At 40.7% G+C, this 22,500-nt stretch overlaps 1 protein-coding gene across 3 annotated transcripts in view; it reads left to right on the top strand.

The window, feature by feature from the left end:
• stxbp5a (syntaxin binding protein 5a (tomosyn)) overlaps positions 1 to 22,500 on the top strand; it is a 66,213-nt gene that overhangs the window by 27,204 nt on the left and 16,509 nt on the right. For all 3 annotated transcript variants that reach the window (XM_027147610.2, XM_027147609.2, XM_027147613.2), the window contains exons 5-12: positions 2,862 to 2,996; positions 9,876 to 9,939; positions 11,729 to 11,812; positions 16,496 to 16,619; positions 21,187 to 21,265; positions 21,440 to 21,594; positions 22,273 to 22,345; positions 22,445 to 22,500. The exon at positions 22,445 to 22,500 is cut by the window's right edge and continues 92 nt beyond it. In XM_027147610.2, coding sequence (XP_027003411.2) covers positions 2,862 to 2,996; positions 9,876 to 9,939; positions 11,729 to 11,812; positions 16,496 to 16,619; positions 21,187 to 21,265; positions 21,440 to 21,594; positions 22,273 to 22,345; positions 22,445 to 22,500 — 770 coding nt within the window. The remainder of the gene's footprint in view (positions 1 to 2,861; positions 2,997 to 9,875; positions 9,940 to 11,728; positions 11,813 to 16,495; positions 16,620 to 21,186; positions 21,266 to 21,439; positions 21,595 to 22,272; positions 22,346 to 22,444) is intronic.

Below are 22,500 nucleotides of genomic sequence, written 5' to 3'. Positions count from 1 at the left end.
AAAAAACACACGTCTCACACTGAAAGACAATTGAGTCCTGACTCATTTTAGATCAGACTCACAGTCAGAACATCATTCATTCGTTTTTACTGATTGAAAATGAATGCTAGTTTACTGGAAGCATTTTAAGGGCTTATTGGATCTATTATATTTGTCTTTGTTTTGCTTTGAAGCTCATTTTACACCGTAAGGGTTTTCTGTCACAATCGTCAAGTCTGTAACTCCGCAAAAATGCAGGATTTCTTTAATACAGCGATGTATTAGATCTAGCTACTTACTGTAGCACGTGAACGCTCTGTTCTTCGAATGTACAGTATTTACTGTCATGGCAACGTGAGATGATTTCATGGTTTTCATGATCTTTATCATATAATATCAGATGCTGAAGAACAGAATTCTGCCATAATTTTATTGAAATTTTTCTGTACATTTTTGTGTGTTTGACTTAGTATTTGTGTTATATATTGCTAAGAATTTAACCACCTGCACATGAGCTGGAGATTTTTTGTTTAAAAATGCTCAGTTTCACTTTTATTTTATTTGTGATGAGGCTGAACCTGTTATCTCAGGGCAAGTCTGCGGAAAACCGCTGGCCATTTTGAATCGCAGAGTTTGTTTGATTTTGTGTCAATTGCAAAATCTACGAACTGGATTTCAGAGGGACTGTTGAACTGAGCAGGATGGAAATCTGTTCACACCTGCACTCGGATCGCTGTGACTAACCGCTGTGTGGACGTACAGGAAGTGTGGATGAATGTAATCAGGTATGCTCAGGCCTGCTAGAGATAAAAAAAAATCAATATCCAGAAGCTTCAACAGTCAAAGCTTTAACTTCTTTTCTGCCCCAAAACGTCTGATTCGGTGAGGCGCTTTGTTCCTTTCTACAGTAAACACTTCTCTCCACAAAGACTCCTGCTGCCTGGACTGGAGACTTCTGGGTTTTTGCGAGACAAATCCTGTTTCTTATCATCATTTCAGGCTGTAGAATAAAAACCAGAGGATTTTGGAGTCTAGTGGCATCTAGCTGACAAGTAACACTGTTCAATACCAGAGATTAGGATTTTCCCTGACTTTTAAGCTTCAGGCTTGTTGGAGTGTGCATGTGTTTGTGCGCATGTGTGTGTGTGTGTGTGTGTGTGTATGATTGTGTGTGTGTGTACGTGTGTGTTTGCATCTCTGCAGGTCAGAAACTCTGTAAAGAGCAAGCAAAATGTCAGGAGTGCAGGGAACCCAGAAGCCATGCTAACTCACACCACAAACTCCTTTAGCACACTAACACACACATGCACACACATACACACCCCAGTGTACGCATGCACACACACCTGTGCCACCTCTACCAGCTTTGTGTACTGGAGTGAGTGTGTGATCTATTTATTTAGGTATTGATGTACTCATTTACTGATATACTCATACATTTACAATGCTGTCTGTTTTATGTCTGATTAAAAAAAACACAACATACATCACATTAAAGCGGGAGGAATGGGTGTGTGTACTGGAGTGTGTGTGTGTGTGTGTGTGTGTGTGCTGGAGTGTGTGTCTGTGTGTGTGAGAAACCTGGTTTTCCTCTCAGATCCTGTTCTCCAGAGATTGCAGGAATAAAGGATGAACTCTCTGGGGGTTTTTACTTCCGTTTGTTAACTTCTGCACTAGGGTTTTGTCAGCGATAGAGAAATCCGTTCGAGTCATGCTGGTGGCCTCACGGCAATGCCACAAGTTGTGTGTCTGTCCCACTGCTCCAATGTGTAGAGACTGTACACTCTGGATCTCAGATCTCAGCTGTGGTTCTTGTAACACTTTATAACTATTCATAACACCTGAGGTGAAGACACAGACATTCACTGTTGTGGATGATTTGTTCCTAGCATTAATGCTAATGGTTATCCAACAGAACGCTAACTTTCCTGCTATTGATCTTCAGACCGAGTCCCTCGTTATTCCGACGGAGTGCTCAGCTTTATTTATTTATTTGTTTGTTTGTTTGTTTGTTTGTTTGTTTACTGTAAATCCAGGTCTCTGTTTCATAATCCCTTACAAGAAGCTGATGTTTTTCACGTCCTCGAGGAAAATTGAGTTCTTGACCATGGCACTTCATCGAAAGGGAAGAACGTTTACTTACACAAGGAAGATTAGATCTGAGACACTTCTCAGAGGATCTCCTGTTTCTCGCTCTCTCTATTTCTCTCCCCCCCCCCTCCCTCACTTCCCCTCTCTACCTCTCTCCCTGTCACTTGCTCTATCTCTCTTTCTTTCACTTTTTCTCGCTGCTCATCAGAGAAATAGCAAGTGTGAGTTTCTAACAGTCCAGCTTGTCGGTTGTTTTGTGAAATGCTTAAGTTAGGGTGTGTGTGTGTGTGTGTGTGTGTGTGTGTGTGTGTGTGTGTGTGTGTGTGAGAGAGAGAGAGAGAGAGAGAGAGAGAGAGAGAGAGAGAGAGTCTGACAGTTATAAGAAAGTGTGTTGAGTGTCTCTCAACTCACTCGTCCATGAATATATGCATGATTCTGCAGAGGATCGGGGGTAAAAAAAAAAGTGTGTGTGTTTGTATTCGCATCCATTCACCCCCTTAAAATGTTAGCCTTCTCTATAAACTCAGACTTCCCCATTACACCGCAGCTCAGTAGCTTGAGAATGTCTCCGAGTTACACGACGCATCGCTGCTGTCATGTCATGTGGAAGGATTTTTTTTCACAGCTCAGCCCTGCAGGTGCTAACTTCCTGTTCGGCTTTTATTCCATCCGAATCGAGGCCATGCTCTGTGTCCTGAGCGTGCGTGTAAACACCGTGGTGATGAGTTCAGAGTGTGTGTGACCGTCAACGATTTCTCTTCCCTAATTTCTTCTTGTTCTTTTTTTTCCAGGATAACCTTCTGTTACCTGCCTTTCCAAAGCAAATGGCTGTATATCGGCACAGAACGAGGAAACATCCACATTGTAAACGTGGAGTCTTTCACGCTCTCAGGATACACTATCATGTGGAACAAAGCCATTGAACTGTGAGTGACACACACACAAACACACAAACAAACACACAAACATCACAGCATATACACGTTTATCCAGAACAACCTTCAGATTCAGCTACTGTTTCTATCATGATTCATTTGATTGAAAAACGCTAGCATGCTAATCACCTTCAACGTTGCAACTAGTCTTGTTTACAAAATCACTTTGGTGGTTGGAAAGAAGGCTTGTGTAATATTCTGAACGAAGAATTGGAGACTTTTTTAAGAAATTTAATTAACATTAGCTTAAAGGTTATACACTTTTTTTTTAAATGGACTAGCTTTAAAAGACAGGAAGTGCTGAACCTCTGCGCTAACCCTTTTGCCCGAGATGTTTTGAGCATGTCATATCGCAAGAGATATACATTCATTAATTAATTTTCTACTGCTTATCCGAACTACCTCGGGTCACGGGGAGCCTGTACCTATCTCAGGCTTCATCGGGCATGAAGGCCAACCCATCACAGGGCACACACACACTCTCATTCACTCACACACTACGGACAATTTTCCAGAGATGCCAATCAACCTACCATGCATGTCTTTGGACCGGGGGAGGAAACCGAAGTACCCGGAGGAAACCCCGAGGCACGGGGAGAACATGAAAACTCCACACACACAAGGCGGAGGCGGGAATCGAACCCCCAACCCTGGAGATGTGAGGCAAACATGCTAACCACTAAGCCACCGTACCCCCTGTCACGAGATATACAGTGATAAACTATAGACAAAAAATGCACGAAGTGACATTTCAGGCCTGATATAACAAACGTTCTGGGGCCCTGCTCTAGGTTCTGCTCCTCGTACTGCACTGACTCAAGAGAAAGTTAGCGAATGACGTCACCACTAGGCTTAGCAGAATATTTTTAAAATGTTGAAAAATAAATCACACAGCATGGGCTAATTTAAAAGATCTTTGTAAGACGTCTTGAGATTTTTTTTTCTTCCAGCATCAGCGCCTGGTAGCCCCGCCCCTCTTCATCTATGTAACCAAAGCTGTGAGCGTAGAGTGTCCAACGTTCCATATCCGGCTTCATGAAGTGCTCTTCTTCAGTACTCAGTGTAGAATAATGTGTGATTTGTTTTTGTCTGCTTTAACGATCACACACACATTTGTTTTAATAGCCTTGTGAGGACCTGTCAGGCTTTCTAGGGAATAGTATTCCAATTTTATAAACTATAGAGTTTAATAGAATGCAATAAGGCCCTGATATGATATGAAAGCCCATTAATGCTTCAAACAAGGATGACTTCATTGCTCTGTCCTGGGTTTTGACATCACTAATTACAAGCTCTTTATTTCTCCTCTTCCTCAGACACTAAACTCCATATTCACAGAGATTATCTCCCCTTACCTGCTTGTTAGAATTGTAATAACCTGTTAAACGTTACAGATGATGTCGTCACCTTTGCGTCCTGTTCCACAGCCGACGCTCGACTCAAACTTTCATTGTAATGCTCTTTTTATTATAATGCATCATCTTTTTGAGCCTGATAATTATTGAGCATATGGGTTTGGGTTTTTTCCAGTTAGTATCAGTGATGTTGCTACCCGGTCAGGCCATGGTGATCGTGCCAAATGCTAAACAGTCAAGGGATGAGATCATGCCAGTGGGTCTGAGCTGCCATATTCTCTGGATACACAAACTGTATTGCTCTCACACTACACAAAACAAATGACAGATGATGGTCCATGTTGGCAGGATGGCACATTTTTATGTTCACACAGTGAAAGAAGGTGTATCATGGCATCAGGCCACAGCTTGAACTAGATATTGAACAGAGAGCTTCTGGCATGAATCCTGATCATGTAATAAGGACCTATAACCTATAACCTCTGTGTCTAGGGTTTAAACATGAAACATGAAAGTCTATCTCAAAATTCTGTTCCTTCTTATAAGCATAATGTAAGACAAATTCTAGTATACACTTATTATAATGAGATAATGAGACACTGATTATACTGAGATACTTCAATACTGATATACCAAGATACTGAAGATACCGAGACAGTGAGTTCAAGAACCCTCAAGAGCATGAAGAGCTGTAGGCGGCCTGTAGTTTGAAGCGCCGGACTGCATCCTGCCTTGGATTCTAACAGCACCAGAACCCTGTCGTCGCCACGCATCCACTCATATCGTCGCCACGCTAGCGTCCGTCTCTCACTTCCTCCAGTCGATTGGGTTATTTATGAGATTTTTTTTGTTAAGCACTGAACTGCAGACTTTTTTATTGAGATAATGATATGCTGATACACTGATACTGTGATACTGATTATACTGAGATACTGATATGATGATATATTGAGATACTGAGATACTGATACTGTAATACTGATTTACTGAGACACTGATATGATATACTGAGATACTGAGACATTGCTTATACCCAGATACTGATTTACAGAGATACTGATCCTGATTATACCAATAATGATTATACTAAGATAATGAATGATTATACTGAGATACTGATTTACTGAGATACTGATAATGGTTATACAGAGTTACTGAGCATGTGCTACTGATTTACTGATTATTCTAAGATACTGATACTGACGATATACTGATACTGATTATACTGATTTACTGAGATACTGATTTACTGAGATACTGATGTTGCGATACTGATTTACTGATTATTCTGAGGTACTGATACTGAGATAATGATTATTCTGAGGTACTGATACTGAGATAATGATTATTCTGAGGTACTGATACTGAGATACTGATTATTCTGAGGTACTGATACTGAGATAATGATTATTCTGAGGTACTGATACTGAGATACTGATTATTCTGACATACTGATACTGAGATACTGATTATTCTGACATACTGATACTGAGATACTGATACTGAGATACTGATTATTCTGAGATACTGATACTGAGATACTGATTTACTGATTCCACATAAGAGAGAATAGAAGAGGTTTGTTGCAGAGACTCATTTCCTGATTTTGCACAACATTGTATGTAACAAATGAAAAAAAACATATGTATCTTTTAGTAACGAAAAACAATTATTTTACGAATTCAAGTTTATTTGTTTATTTTGTTGAATTTATCTATAAATTCAGAATATAAATTATACATGATTTTTTTAATTAATCCCAAATGAGCAAAAAACTTGAGAGGAGACAGGCTCTGAAAGGAGCTCATCCTCATCTGGGTCAACAGTCGTTTTCAGCTGTGTCCGAGCTTAGGATTATGTAAGAGTGTTATCGTTTAACAGCACTGTGCGTGTGTGCGTGCGCGCGCGCGCGTGTGTGTGTGTGTGTGTGTGTGTGTGTGTGTGTGTGTGTGTGTGTGTGTGTGTGTGTGTGTGTTTGTGATCATTGTACAGTGTAGTTGTGTAGTTTGCTGGCTTGTGTTTCTTATGTCAGGGTTTACAGAAGGTGAAGTCAGTTTCAAAGACTCATACATTTGCACAGCAGGTGTTCAAAAGAAAAGGCACTCCATTAGCAAGTGAGCACATCACCTTTATGCTGTTACGCTCGCAATCAAACTCTCAATCACTCACATGTATGGAGAGAGAGGGGGAGAGAGAGAGAGAGAGAGAGGTCTAAGACAAGAGGCCCAAACTGAAAGTGAGCAATGCATCAGATTTGTGTAAGAGTGCACAGTATTACAACCGAAAAACAAGTGCAGTGAAAAAGAGAGAGCGGCCTTCTGCCCATCTTGCTCTTGTTGCCATGGTGATCTTCTTTCCAAGATCGGTCACTCCTTCTAAAGTAGGGGGTTTGAGCGAGCGAGGGTACAGCTGCCAAAATTAGGAAGGATCCAAACCTGGAAGACATGTGCGCTAATGTCTACACCATTAATCTGTCCCGTCTTAGCCTCTGTCTCTGTCTATCTCTGCTTCTGTTTCTTCCCCTCTTTCTCTCTCTCTCTCTCTCTCTCTCTCTCTCTCTCTCTCTCTCTCTCTCTCTCTCTCTCTTTGTCATTTTCTCACACACACACACACACACACACACACACACACACACACACACACAAACACACACACACCATACAACTTATTTCTTTTTAGTCCCACTGCATCTTGACCTTGTACACCATGAGTTTGTTTACAGCAGTGGTTATATGCTGATTTCCCACAGGACACGGACACACACGCACACACACACACACACACACACACACACACACACACACACACACACACACAGTTACACACGCAGTTACACAGACTGTCTGATATGATTTTCATAACAGCAAATACCTTCGCCTCCAGCTGTACATCAAAACAATGTTGGTCGTTTTTAGACTTGATTTGTTTTGTTCTGTCATCATGACCTTAAAGAAGAAAACAAAAAAACGAAAGGAGAAAGGGAGAGGTCACAGCGGAAATGCAGATTAGATGTTTACACAGCAAAAAAAAAAAAACAACAAAAAAAAACACGTTTTGCTGTCAGCTTCATTTTTATTGTTGCATTGGCACTTTTCATCAGGAAATGTGTGTGTGTGTGTGTGTGTGTGTGTGTGTGTGTGTGTGTGTGTGTGTGTGTGTGTGTGTGTGTGTGTGTGTAGTTGGTAATCTGTGTCTATTGGAGGTATGTAGCTGCATCGACGCTGTCTGACAGAAATGTACTAGTTTTTTGCCTGGAGTGTGATGAATGCTGTGTCAGCACATCTTTAGTGCTTTTTTCTTTCTTTCTTTCTTTCTTTTTTTTTTATTCTTTTTTTTTTTTATTTAACCAAGAGTTCATTTTGAGGTCCTGAAGAGTACGCCGATCAAGAACAAGCATTTAAAGTGTTTTTTCCTCGACTGTATTTCTGTTACACTGCAGAATCTGAAAGGGTTATGTGACGGAGGAAACTTTCCTTCTTGTTTTCTCTCTGAAAACTGTGCATTGTCAGCTCCACTCACACTGGAGACTCCTTACAAATGATAAATGTCTTAAAATTAAATATCTAGATCAGTAACTATGCAGTAGAGTAGAGAGTCCACCGTGTGACTTACTATGTGTTACTATAGAAACGGGAACGTATTACTGCGTGTTACAATACGTCCTCCTGGGAAGTGGATTTACAACGTCAGAGTCATCAGAGCCAGATGAAGGTTCTCTTAATTAACGGTAACAGAATACTGAAATAGTTTTGAAAATGAAGAGCAAAATAAATAATGCACATCAGATTTTGTCTGTTTTGCCTTTTTTATATTTTTTAATTAATTGAGCAAATTTCTCTAACCTTTCCTTGTAATAGTACAGTATGTGACCATAAACTTTACAGGAAGTTTCTTTATGGTAAATATAAATAAGCCTGATATCAGTTTCTGAGGTGAGTAAACATTTAATTTCATTTACTTTGCCGCTGTTTTCTGATTGACAAACCCCACCCCACCCCACCCCCCACCCCCGACTCAGAAACTCAGAGCTCAAAGAAAATCCTACTTGTACTTTTAACTTGGTGTTAACGTTCTTCTTGTCTGTAAGATCTCTCCAACACGCACCATAAGAACAGGCGCATTAATATAAACCTGATACATCCCGAGAGCTGGAGCTTCAACCCGAGCTACAGTACAGTATTCGGTCACCTAATGATTCAAGAATTCATCCTATTGGAATCACGCTTGTTAATCCAGCTGTGAACTCAGGAAAGAAAAGCACAGAAACAACGGCTTTTCTCTTTTCTCTCTGATGACAACAGAGGAACGAGAACAGCACGTCTCTCATCTTACACACCGCACCATAGCAGATGACCTGTTGACTGACAGGAAAGTTTCATCTCGAGTTGTACATGTAACGAGGAAGGAGGACATGGTGGACGCATCTCCTTGCTAATTTTGTCCCTTTAAGCTGTTTAACACACGTCTCATCAGTGAAGAATTAGTTTACATCATATTTCTATTTAAAAACATAATTACTGACTATTATTATAATGACTAAAATTATATATTATATATATATATATTTTTTTGAATAGTCATTAAGACACGTGCAAAGCTCATCCTAATATCATCCATCTTTCATCTCTCGCCATCCAGAAGTTTCCTCGTGTTTGTCTCGTGTCCATGTTGATCACTGAACATCTTTGTCATGTCTCTCTCCACAGTGGTGTTGATATGAAGCTCATATGAAAATAGACACTCAGGACTTAAAGAATTTAGAATGTTTCATAAGTATTTCTGTTTTTCACTAGAATAAAGAGGTAATATATTCATAGAAACGATCCAAAAAAAACCCCAAAATGGTTATTTTTTCCTCTAACCAAATGTTTGTATCTTCAAAGTAAATGTTGATATCAAACCCATTTCTGTTCTCTGAGATGCTCCAAGTGTTGAAAGCAGATTTTCTTTTGTTTAATAGGAGTCCACTGTGACAATGACAAAACTCACAGAACAGCTACAAACATGCTAACACGCTAAAAACACAGGTCACATACAGCGATGTATTAGAGCTAGCTACTTAGCTCTTAGATGCTTAGCTATTTACTGTCTTGGAAATAAGAATTGATTTCATGATTTCTGAGATCTTCATCGAATAATATCAGTTGCTGAAGAATAGCGTTATCATGATCGGAGAATTCTGGCAAAATTGTATCAAAATCTTTTCGCAAAAATTGTGCAGTTGTTACACTTATGGCCTCCGTTTGCTCATGTTTTAGTTGTTAGTTGTCAATATAAATCGGTTATTTTTTCTCCACACAAATGTTTGTTTGTCTAAAAAGCGGTTTAGCTTTGATTTTCAACACTAAAAGTCAGTGTAAGGTTATCAACAGAGGGGTTACCAACACAATGAAATAACAGCAAATTAGTCCTGACTCATTTTTATTAAAATCATTGTTTTTGCTGAAAACGAGTCCCATGAGTTCCTCTGGTGTTCTGGTAAAAATGGTAACTCTTGTGTTTGTCTCTGGTTCAGGTCCTCCAAGGCCCACCCTGGTCCTGTCGTCCACATAAGTGATAACCCGATGGATGAAGGCAAGGTAAAAGCTTCTCTGTCATAATATCTAACCATTTCTGATGGAACATAAACACTAATAATCTAATAAACCTGTTTTTTTCTTTATTACTGGCTAATAATGGCGTCTTTCGTTAAGCAGACGTCTGGAACTTTCTGTCAGAGATGAATATTTCAAGCAGCTCATATTGAAAATGTAATGTCTAGGGGAATAAAAAAGCACTCATTCTGCGTGGTTCGACAGGTTAAAAAGTCTAGAGTTACTTCTCCTTAACTTTTGCTGCCATAGCAACAGCTAGCGGTGCGTCATTAACATTATGTAATGTTACGCCTGTTGCTTTTAAAGCATCTCGACGCTGGAAAGGAAAATAAAATCCTCCGTTCACTACAACACGATGATGTGGATCTCCTCGTGCTGTCTCATCAGATCGCAGTAGAGACAATAAACAACCCCTGTGGCGATACGTGAAGAGGAACGAGTGAGAAAAATAAAAACTGGATTAAACCCGTGAGATTTTAGTGACGGTTAGACGTATCCAGAGCTGAATGAAGCGCATGCAGTGATGATTTAATGGCAAAATACAAACTAGAATGTCAGGAGAGTCTGAGTTATACCTTGTTCTGACCTTGTTTTCTTTTTTTTTCCTCCAGTAGAATAGTGAAGCAGTTCTGTAGCACATCAGCATGGTAATGATGCAACCGCTGAACCATGATGTCACACTGAAATTCATGCTTTGGGCTGTAGATGCATTCAAGGCCAATAAACATGACACTATTCATTTATTTAATATTAGATCCCACTGGAGCCTCCATCTCACCCACACATTATTGTTTCCTGACCTCCATCGAGTCTTTTAGAGGCTTCATTAATTTGTGTTTGCAATTAACACTGGGACTGATTATTCAGCGATTTACTCTACTGTATAAACCTTAGCTCTTCTACTTCATATATCATTCATTATTATTAGATCTTATTAGTAATGTAATGACATTTTAATTGGACACATGAACCACATGCAGGCAATCCTTACTCTGAATCTATGTCTGAATGCGTTCTCATGTCCGTACAGAAATACTGACACACTTTAACTACTGGTTCTGTCTCTGCTTCGTTTCTACTTGATTGTGAGCCCCAACCTTCAAAGTTATAAAATGTGGAGACAGAAATTCACTGTGCTGTAACGTATGCAACAAAATAGTCTTCTATTCTTTGATTAAAATGCTGTGGAAAGACGTGATAGTTTGGCAATTCATCGGCAGGCTGCGTTCAATCCGACAGAGCATGGAAGAAGGTTTAGAGCTGATAGAGATGCCTTGAAACACTTCAGCTGTCATTCTAACCAAAAATGATTAAAATCAAGTGTTGACTGACTTGATCGTCTCCCCTGCTAGGAATAGTGTAAGGAACATGTACAGTATGAAAGGAAAAATCTCATATTTTATGGTAAAAATCTGAAGTCCTTTTCAATTTCAGGTTCTACAAAAAGTTCTATAGGGAATATTTATGCAAAGCACTCTAGGATTATTACAGCAAATCTCTGCACTGGTCTGATGAAATCTGTCATCAATTCTCAATGCCTTTTTTTTTATTTATAGGATGCTTCGTATGTGAAATTTGTGCTATAAATATAAATGGGATTCTAGCTTAATGGCATGTTTAATTTACACTTTTTTGTGCTTGCTCACTTTGACTTGAAGCTCACTTTTTATCTCGGTCTTGTCTGATCTGTAATCTGTCGTCTGGGTGCATGCCGTGCCCGGAGCCGTGCTGATTGGCGCTTATATTCCTTTCTCTCTGTCTGTTTCTATTTCAGCTTATAATAGGATTTGAGTCTGGCATCGTGGTGCTGTGGGATTTGAAGTCGAAGAAGGCTGACTACCGCTATACCTACGACGAGGTTGGTGCAAGTTTCCTCCTCCTGCTCTGTCTCCAAGACCTGCTGTGGAGGCAGAAATTGGAAAGCAAAGCTCAGATATTAATAAAGGATTTCTGTCATAGATGCCTCGTCTATAGAGAGGTGGTTTGTACAGTATGTCATGTCTTAACGAGACTAGCGAGATGCACAGCCAATGAAACAGAAATCATTTTGAAATCACTTCCACTGAATAGAAATCAATAAAATCAAATAAATGCTATAGACAGGAATCTAGCTAGCAGTGTGTTTTTACATAAGAAGTGATTAGCATGCCTCTCGGAAAGACCCGCAAGAGTTCAGAGTGCTGTTTGGGTTGAAACAGATTTGATGACCTTTGTCAACAGCGGCAGTCAGCTCACATCAATCATTACACGCTACATGTGGAGCCTAAGGCGGAGCACAGCACAAGAGAGTTTAACACTCACACAAAGAGTCAAATCTCATCCATCTTTCTCGCTCTGGAGTCTCCTTCTGTCTCCTTCATCTCTTTCTTTCCCTTTTTCCCATTTTCTCCTTTTCTGTTTCTTTAGTATCATCCAGTTGTGTGTTATTTGTGTTCTGCATGTCCGATTGTGTGTATTTCAGTGCGTATGTTCGCTTCTCTGGAGCTTTCGTGAATGTCAGCGACTCCCTGAAGCTCAGACTCCTTGAAGCTCAAACGCCAGGCTACTAAGGTGACTTTTTTCATGCTGTTTGAATGTGATATCCGATTAAACCTCCATGAAGCTGCCCATGGGTTTATTTTATGTTAATTTAGTGCATAGGTGTTCATCTTGTGTATGGAGTCGGTGTCTGTGTGAGTTGCTGGTGTGTCGGTCAGTTAAATTCATTACTTAACATAGAAACCCGATACTTTATATATTACACATGCAGTATATATATTAAAAAACTTAATGTAGCCCCAGCATGGTGTTTGTGTTGTTGGTGTTTGTTAGTGATGGTGTATGGGGTGTGTGTTGATGTTGTTGGTGTTGCTGTTCTTATTGGTGTAGATGGTGTTGGTCTTGGTGTTCACTTTTGTTTGTTTGGCTGATGTTGTTGGCATTGTTAGCTTAGGTGGTGTTAGTCCAGATAGTGTTAATGGTGTTGACTTATTTTCATATGTGTGTATGGTGTTTGTATTGGTGGGAGTGTTCATGGTGTTTTTCTTGGTGAGGTTGATCTTGGTTTGGTTGGTGTTTGTATTGGTGCTGATATTGATGCTGATGGTGTTGATATTGGAGGTGGTTTTGGAGTGGGTGTTGATGCTGGTGTGGTTGTGGTTCATGTTGGTGTTGATGTTGCTGTGGAAGGTGGTGTTGATGTTGGTGTGGGTGGTGGTGCTGATGGTGTTGATGGAGGTGGTTTTGGAGTGGGTGTTGATGCTGGTGTGGTTGGTGTTCATATTGATGTTGATGTTGGTGTTGGAGGTGCTGATGGTGATTCTGATGGTGGTGATGCTGATGGTGGTGGTGCTGATGTTGGAGTTGGTTTTGTTAGTAAAGGTTTGTGTGGTGGTAATGATGAGGAGGTGGGAATTATGTGTGTGTGTGTGTGTGTGTGTGTGTGTGTGTGTGTGTGTGTGTGTGTGTGTGTGTGTGTGTGTGTGTGTGTTGCTGAAGTTGTCATCCTGAAGGTCAGGCTTATCTCTAATCTAAAAGAGGAGATATATTTTGAAGTTTGGATCCATGTGGCGAGATGATGGACGGAAGGACAGAGACACTCTGAGAAGGGATGTCAAGAGGAGTCGAGGACTTTTAGACAGATGGAGGGTTACTCTCCATGGTGGCATTAGTGAGTGTGTGTGTTTGTGTTTGTGTGTGTGTGTGTGTGTGTGTGTGTGTGTGTGTGTGTGTGTGTGTGTGTGTGTGTGTGTGTGTGTGTGTGTGTGTGTGTGTTGATAAATCTGAGGTAACTGTGTGTTGCCCTGATCACTCCATCACATTGATGGACGGGCTTAAAGACACTTAATGAAAGCCTCTTCCAAGAATTATTCATCGTTCTGTTTCCTGTCCAGCCCGCACCATCTGGTGCTATTACCAAAGTAGAAAGTGTTGCATTAATCAGAAATTAATGACAACTGTGGATGGATTTCATTTCGGTTACGAAATCTTTTGTGACCCATCTGTTTCAGGGAACGACTTAAACCCTCATGGTACCTTAAGTACCTCATCTATGAGCTTCACTCTTCTGATACATAGCCATGTCCTTCACAGACTCGGAAAGAATGTTCTGGAGAACATTTAGAAGCTTGTACTTGTTTAGTTGGTCAATCACAGGTTGCTGGTTCTGTTTGTTTATTCGTCTTAAGTCTTTTTATTATCTTGGTAAAGGTTGTTGTGGAATCCCTCTAACTGTTCATGGCAGGAATATACACACACAATACAAGAACTGACATCACATTACACCACACACACACACACACACACACACACACATTCACACCTAGCAGTTTAGCATACTCCTAATAGGATGTAGAAACCCACACAGCTATTTTTTTTAGTTTATCGTTTTATTTATAGATGTATAGATGTTTTATTGGTGTGTGCCTCTCTGCTTCATCCGGCAGACAGCTTCAGCCTAACAAATGAATAACAATCATGGAACTCTTAATACAGAATGTTGCGACAGTCCCATTGTTTATTTCTGGCTCTCACTCTCCCTGTGGGCCATCGAGTTCCCTGAACATCAACAACCCAGCTTTAATTGGGCCTTGCAGTGAGTGATGGTGTGTGTTTGTGTGTGTCAGAGTCAGAGACAGTAAGCACAGCCCCCTGTGTGTGTGTGTGTGTGTGTGTGTGTGTGTGTGTGTGTGTGTGTGTGTGTGTGTGTGTGTGTGTGTGTGTGTGTGTGTGTGTGTGTGTGTGTGTGTTTATGTGTGTCCCATGACTGCAGAGAAAGCGAACAGAAGAGCAAAGCAATCCCATCCTCCAGTCACATCAATGTTCTGATATTTTTCTAATAAACGAACGCAGTGACATTCTGCAGTGTCTCTTTATAATTACTTGCATTTATTTTTCCTTGCTGGTGTCACGTAGGTGTACTCTCCCTCTCCAAATCTGCTCCCTCTCCCAACAGAGGCACTCATTATCTGCCTGTACGTGTCTGCACCAAGGTGTGTGCTGCGTGCGTGCGTGTGTGCGTGCGTGCGTGTGTGTGTGTGTGTGTGTGTGTTGTGTTTAAGTGTATAGTGTATAAGTTGATTTTACGGAGCTCTAAGCCACGCCTCTTTTCGTGCCATCCCGTAATGATGTTGCAGCTGTTTCATTGATTAGTTTGGGTGCTGGAGTTCTTCACAGCTCCAGAAGGAAGGTCTGAGCATGATTAAGCTATGCAGAAAGAGATTCGGTTTAATTAGGATATAATAAGCACTCTGTTTCACCTCTCTCCTGCTGTTGTCTCTCTCTCTCTCTCTCTCTCTCTCTCTCTCTCTCTCTCTCTCTCTCTCTCTCTCTCTTTCTCGTCTGATTGTTGCTGTGCTACTGAGGTTTTCGATTTGGGTTGTGAGCTTGTAATCTCTAAATGCTCCAGGGCTCTGCTTCCAAATCCAATGGGGAAAAAAACTCATTTTTGACCTCATGTAGAACTGTGTGTGGATAGAATATATATTTACATATAGCTTATCACCCACCCCTATGGTAAAGCACGGTAGTGGCGGCATCATGAAAACCGGCTACAGAAACAGAGAATGTGTTTGTTCCTGCATTTTAGTCATTTATTATTTAAAAAAAAATAAACATTCCACATAATATTTTGGTAGAAATGTACAATAAAAGTTTAAGTATATAAAAGTGGAAACATTATAGTGCTTTCCTTTAACTTTTTTCTAGCAAATGACGATAATAAAATGCTTCGTATTTAAAGATACAGCAGATACAAAGTATATTTTTCATTTTATCAAGGCAACACATTTTATTAAATTGCTTTACACCACAGAGGTAAAACGAGAACACGAGTTCTTTATATTTCCATTATGATTTTATGAATCTTTATGTCACAGATCTGTGTTTCCTTGCACTGGTTTAGTATAAATATAAATAAATCACTATAAGCAAAATCAATTGGAGATATCTATAAATATCGTGGACATGCATCAGTGTTGTCTGATTACGTAATGTTCATTTTTTTCAAGTAGATTTTGTCTTTTGTGAAATCTATCTTTTTTTTTTCCCTCCACCGTTTTCACCACTCCATATCATACAGCACATACTAACAGCTTCCTCTGCGTCACCGTGAGTGTACAGTGTAAAACAAAGCTCTAACCCCACCCTTTTGGCATGCGTGAGCCCGTGGACACCTGGAATTACCTGATGATGCAATGATTGACAGGGGACAGAGTTTATGTCCTGCCCATTTATACCACATGGCTAAATTCTGCTAAGTTGTTGTGTTATATAGTGTTTAACACAACAATAATTAAATACCTACTCTGGCCAGTGTGAGGTGTAAAAGTGAGTCTCAAAAATGAAGAAGAAGATGAAGAAGACGCCTAACATTATCTTCATCCGTACACCACATGGGATGACCCCAAGGTTGAGGACTTACACAATAATAATAATGGACAATGCTGTGAACTTCTCCTCTACACTATGTGTTTTATAGTCATTTATCAGAGACGTATTGTAAAGGACCTTGCGTCCTTCTTTTCTTCTCTTTCTCTCTATCTTTCTTTCTCTCTCTCATCAGGCGATCCATTCTGTGGACTGGCACCATGAGGGGAAGCAGTTCATCTGTAGTCACTCAGACGGCACATTGACCATATGGAATATAAGGTCCCCAGCCAAGCCTGCACAGACAATCACCCCACATGGTGAGAGACAGAATCGCTAATCCCCTGTGAAGATCCTGACAAGTGCTGCACCACTTTCTTTATGGTCATTTCTTTTACACGCTCCAGTATAACGGCTTTGTTTAAAATTGGAAATGAGGTTTGGGAATTATCATATGAGTCGTCTAAGCTAAACTAGCTCTTAAACACTCACACACACACACACACACGGACACACACACTAATGAAAATGAATGAGTTTCAAAAGGTTAAAGCATGTCGCTCTATGAAATAGCTCGTCCACTTTATACTGTAATTAGATTATTTTTCCACTCACAAAGCAGCTTGCAATCAATTTTCAACCTTTTTTTTTATTGTCATTTTTGTAAACTCATCTTTCTTAACTTTCTGACAGAAAGTGAAGCTTGTGGACCTTTTAGTCCACCATTTACTTTTCCCTGAAGAGAAATATGTTTTATTGAACATGTGGCTTTAGAGACCGTAATGCACATGACTCACAAAGATAGAGAATTTTTTTTAATTTGCAGAGAAACGTTTATTACAGGTGCTTAGGAGACTTCACCAATAAATAGATAAATAAATAACAATCCTATTAAAAATAATAAATAAAATGGTTTAAAAAAAACATTAACATAGCAAATTACCTTAAAAGTTGTTGGGGTTTTCAAGTCAAATAAAATCCTGTACTTTAGCAGTACTGTGGTTAGCATTACAACATTGTGACTTCCTTTTTGTTCAACCTTGTTTTTCCTGCTGATGTAAATGCCTATTTTTGCTTGGCCTAGGATGAAGTTTAAAAGCCGACATTTAGCTTGCCATTTTTGTATTTTATACCGATGATAAAAGTTTGCTGTGAAGAAAATTTGTTAAAAAACAAAAAAATGATTTGTGAAAACGTAAAAAGAGGCTCTAGTCTGGCACATTGCATAAAGGTGTGAAAGATGGTTTCTCTCTCAAGGCAAACAGGACACTCATGACCAGTCTCTGGACACAGAACACAGACACTCCCGTCACCTCTCCTCACTCAGGACAGTGCACCGAGATGTGTCGATTCTACCACTGAGCAATTTCTTATTAAAGACCGACTGAGAAACCTTATAGCTTGGCTCTCAGATTGTTTAGAAGAGGTTCTAGAGCTAAAGTGTAAAGCATTCCAGACAGTGAGCAGCCCAGACTTACCCCCTACATACTTTAAAGGGAGCACATAAGCTGCCATTAAACTTCAGGACACTTTAAATATCACAGTATAAAACTGTTATTTTGGCAATGAAATCAGAGCTAAAACCAATGGCACTGTTTTCCACTTTCAATAGTTATGTTCCGGTAGGCAGTAATGAGACTGCCCTAAGTAAAAAGCTGTTCCTCGAAGTGTCTGCCGGAGGAAAGGGGGACAAAGAGTCTACGGGCATGGTGAGAGGAATCCTTAAAAATGCTGCGAGCTTGACGCAGATTGCGTTTCCTCTGGACGTCATCAGTGGCTGTAAGTAAAGTTCCTGTGATGTGCTGAGCGGATTCCACCACTTGTTGCAGTGCCTTGCGGCCTGCACCTGTGCAGTTCCCATACCAGATGTGAAACAGCTGGTCAGGATGCTCTCAATAGACCAGCGATAAAATTTCTCCAGGATGGTTGAAGACAGGTGATGTCTCTTCAATGTCCTCAAGAAGAACAAACACTGGTGAACTTTCTTGACCAGGCTTGGAGGTGGTAGTGGTCCAGGACAAGTTCTCTGAGATGTGGATCCCCAGAACTTGACGCTGGAGACACGTTAAACCGGAAACTCATTGATGTTAATGGGGGCATGCGTGCCTTTTTTCTCCCTCCTGAAGTCCATGATGAGCTCCTTTGTTTTGCTGGTGTTAGGGATCAGGTTGTCATCTGCGCACCATTCGGCCAGATGCTGTACCTTTTTCCTGTAGGCTGTCTCATTGTTGTTGGTGATGAGGCCAATCACTGTGGTGCTGTCAGCAAATTTGATTAATTAATTAGAATTTTGGAAATAGCCTGCAGTTGTGAGTGAAGAGGGAATAGAGGAATGGGCTCAGCACACAACCCTGTGGCACACCTGTGTTAAGGGTACATTTACAGCATATGGCAGACGCCCTTATCCTTGTCTAATTTTTTTATACAGCTGAGCAATTGAGTTTTAAGGGCCTTGCTCAGGGGCCCAACAGGTGGACCTGGGATCGAACTCACAACCTTCCGATTGGTAGCCCAACACCTTAACCACTAGGCTACCACATTCCCTGTCTTGAATGAACAATTTCATTCACTCAGTTTCAGAACAAGGATGATGGTGGCAGAGCAGATGTGGCCTGACCTGGCATGCTGTTGGTCAGAAAGTCCATAATCCAGTGACAGAAGGAGGTGCTAAGATCCCCAAGTTTGGTGATTAGTTTTGAAGGGATGACAATATTAAATGCTGAGCATGCTATGCATATGTGTTACTATTGCCCAGATGTGCGAGCACAGAGTGCAGTGCTAAGGAGACTGCAGGGATGGTCTTCCTTGTTACTACATTGTTCCACACCTCAAACCGAGTGTAGGAGTCATTCAGCGCATCTGGGTTGGAGGTGTCTCTATCACAGGCAGACAAAGCTGTCTCATAGTTCTTGTATGCCTTGTGCTCCGGGTGTCTGTATGCCACATGCACCGCTGTCCTAAAAATGGCTGTGGATTGTCCGGGCATGTGCATGCTTTGCTTCTCTGATGGCTTGGGACAATTTGGCCCTTGCTTTTCTTAGGGCTGCCCTGCCCCCTTCTCTGAAGTCTAAATCTCTAGGCTTCAGCAGCGCACATGATTTAGAAGTCACATAATTAAAGCACTTGCCAATGTAGCTGGTCACTGATGCCATGTACTTCTCCAAGTTGACGGAATTGTTGTTGGTTGCAGTCATTGCACTCAAAACAGTCCTGAAGAGCAGAGGCTCCTGCTGGCCAGGTTTTCACCTGCTTTAAAACCGGGTTAGAGCTTCTGGAGCAATGAACAATGGGAACAATGTGTAGACTCCAGGGTTCTGGAGATCTCAGGGGTAAGTTGAGGATTGGTGATAAAACTGTTGGAGTGGTGTAAAACTCTCAGCGTAATGAACTATGGAGATGTTATCAAATATGGACCTCCCAAGATATGCAGTATATCTGGTCTGTGTGGATAACCTCTTCCAGAACACTTTCCAGCCTTGTTTGGGGAGCATTTTGTAATCAGTATATAATAGAGACATCGGTCACCAGTTATTTATGTCACCTTTTTTTGGCAATAGTATGAGGACTGCACTTCTACAACTCAGAGGTAGCAGCCTGCTTGTTAAGCTGCCATTCAGGACTTCCAGCACATCCTCCCCTATCAATACTCCCTAATGTGCAATTAAAATCTCCACCAACAAATTTAAATTTGTTTATCTAAAAAAACATCTTTCCACTGGGGATGTTGGGGCATAAAAACAATGACATGTTTCTCAAACTCAGCTCTGACCTTTGTCAGTTTGCCAGCAACAATATCTTCTTTGCTGCAGGAGATTGGCATAAGATTTCTTGAAAGTCAGATGATAACTCCACTAGTAGAGGTTTTATGGCTCAAAAAAAGAAAGGCCAGCCCATTCTTGCTTCCAGTGAACAACATTTTTGTCATCACTGTGTCTATAGAGTGTGTGTCTATACTCCTCAGCCTCATCGATTCAAACAATTTTGCTCTCTTCTGGCTGTCTCTTGGCCCATTGACATTCAAAGATGCAATATGAATGTATAAGGGAAGCGTTGAAGCCAGTAAGCAGTAAAACAAAACATACAGCCAATACAAAATGGAGGATACTGTATATCGCCATCACCATTGTCAACAATTTTCTTCAAGCGATACACTTCTTTGTCTTCAAAACAACCTTCATTCATTAGATGCTTAGTTTCAACAGTTTCTTTTCAGGTTATTGACCTTTGGTTATTTAAAAAAATATATTAATGTCATTAACATCGTATTCTTTCCAGACTTTGGCAGCTACAGCACTTGCACACGGATAGAACATTTTCATTTTGTACATCACGCTCTCTTTCCACATGCCTTTCTTCTGTCTTATTGCATATTTTGTCACTGTCTTTTTTTCACACGTTTTTCTTTTTCCAGGTGTTTTAACAACGACTTGTTGATCAGTCATTACTGCAGCTGTATTCTCTTCTGTACAAAGAAGGTCCTGTATACAGAATTGAATTGCAATGAGTGAGACATGGAGTGAGACAGGGAGTGAGACATGGAGTGAGACATGGAGTGAGACAGGGAGTGAGACGTGGAGTGAGACAGGGAGTGAGACAGAGAGCGAGGAAGAGCCGGAGACATGGCATGAGACAGAACGTGAGACGGAGTTAGAAAAAGAGTTAGACAGAGTGTGAAACAGAGTGTGAGACAGAGAAGTCAAAAGCACAACATGTTGCTTGATTCATACTTAAATGCCTGATTTAACTGATGGCAAATACAACAGATTGTTTATTGAGTAAATTTGGCCTTCATTTATCAGTTTTTTGTTTTTCATTTTCAGTTCATACATCAGTAACCAAAGACACAGTGCCGCACTTCTCACTTCATTTGCTCTGGTTCTGTTTCAGGAAAACAGCCCAAGGATGGAAAGAAGCCAGAGCCATGTAAACCCATTCTAAAAGTAGAGTACAAGACAACAAGGGCAGGGTAAAGTGGACAACACACACACACACACACACACACACACACACACACACACACACACACACACACACACACACTAAGCTAATGGTAACACACAAACATCCAAGTCAAGTGAATTACAGCCATATTGTCCTTGTTTGTGTGTGTGTGTATGTGTGTGTGTGTGCACATACACAGGGATCCATTTATTATCTTGTCCGGCGGTCTATCGTATGACACGGTCGGTCGGCGGCCATGTTTGACTGTTATGCACGGGAAGAGCACGGCGGTGCTAGAGATGGACTATCCCATCGTAGACTTCCTCACACTCTGTGAAACGCCATATCCTAACGGTAAACCTCCTCAACTCACACCATAACGCCCCTCTCTCTCTCTCTCTCTCTCTCTCTCTTTTTAATCTAGACCCGTTTGTGTTAATACTCTGTTGTTCCCGCTCTCCGATTAAGGAGTCAATCCTTGGGGACATATTTCATGAATTAATAAGAAGTTTAGTTTTCTTTTATATATATACTGGGTGTTTGAGACTTTCAGAACTAAATATATATAAATGTGTGTGTGTGTGTGTGTGTGTGTGTGTGTGTGTGTGTGTGTGTGTGTGTGTGTGTGTGTGTGTGTGTGTGTGTGTGTGTGTGTGTGTGTGTGTGTGTGTGTGTGTGTGTGTGTGGCTCATACAGCCCATTCCTTCCTGTCAGCTTTTTTTCAGTGTTTCATTCAGACCTCTGTGAGCTGAGTGTACTTTTAGCTCAGCAGGGAGGAGAAGCCAAACATTGCAGTTCTCATTGCTCATATTTATTTATTTATTTATTTCTATATTTTTGGTTTCATTTCAGGGATTTCAGCCAGTGCTTGAACAGATGCAGGAGGAGAGATTTTTGATGCTTCTTTTATTTTTTATCACAAGTAGCTGAGCAACCATGAGTGCATGCAACCTAAAACACCTTTCTTTCTCTCTCTCTCTCTCTCTCTCTCTCTCTCTCTCTCTCTCTCTCTCTCTCTCTCTCTCTCTACAGATTTTCAGGAACCTTATGCTGTTGTGGTCCTTCTAGAGAAGGATCTAGTTGTTATCGACCTTGCACAAAATGGGTATGTTTTAAAAGCATATCACAATATAATATATCGTATTATTATATTTGGTCTTGTAGATTTCCTAATCATGACAGTTATGTGTTCATGTGTTCACAGTTACCCGATCTTCGAGAACCCTTACCCCTTGACACTTCACGAGTCCCCGGTGACGT

The sequence above is a fragment of the Tachysurus fulvidraco genome, chromosome 9, assembly GCF_022655615.1.
Source record: "Tachysurus fulvidraco isolate hzauxx_2018 chromosome 9, HZAU_PFXX_2.0, whole genome shotgun sequence".
Taxonomy (NCBI): Eukaryota; Metazoa; Chordata; class Actinopteri; order Siluriformes; family Bagridae; genus Tachysurus; species Tachysurus fulvidraco.
The sequence above is the reverse complement of the archived record's forward strand: the minus strand, read 5'-3'. Positions and strand labels throughout refer to the sequence as shown.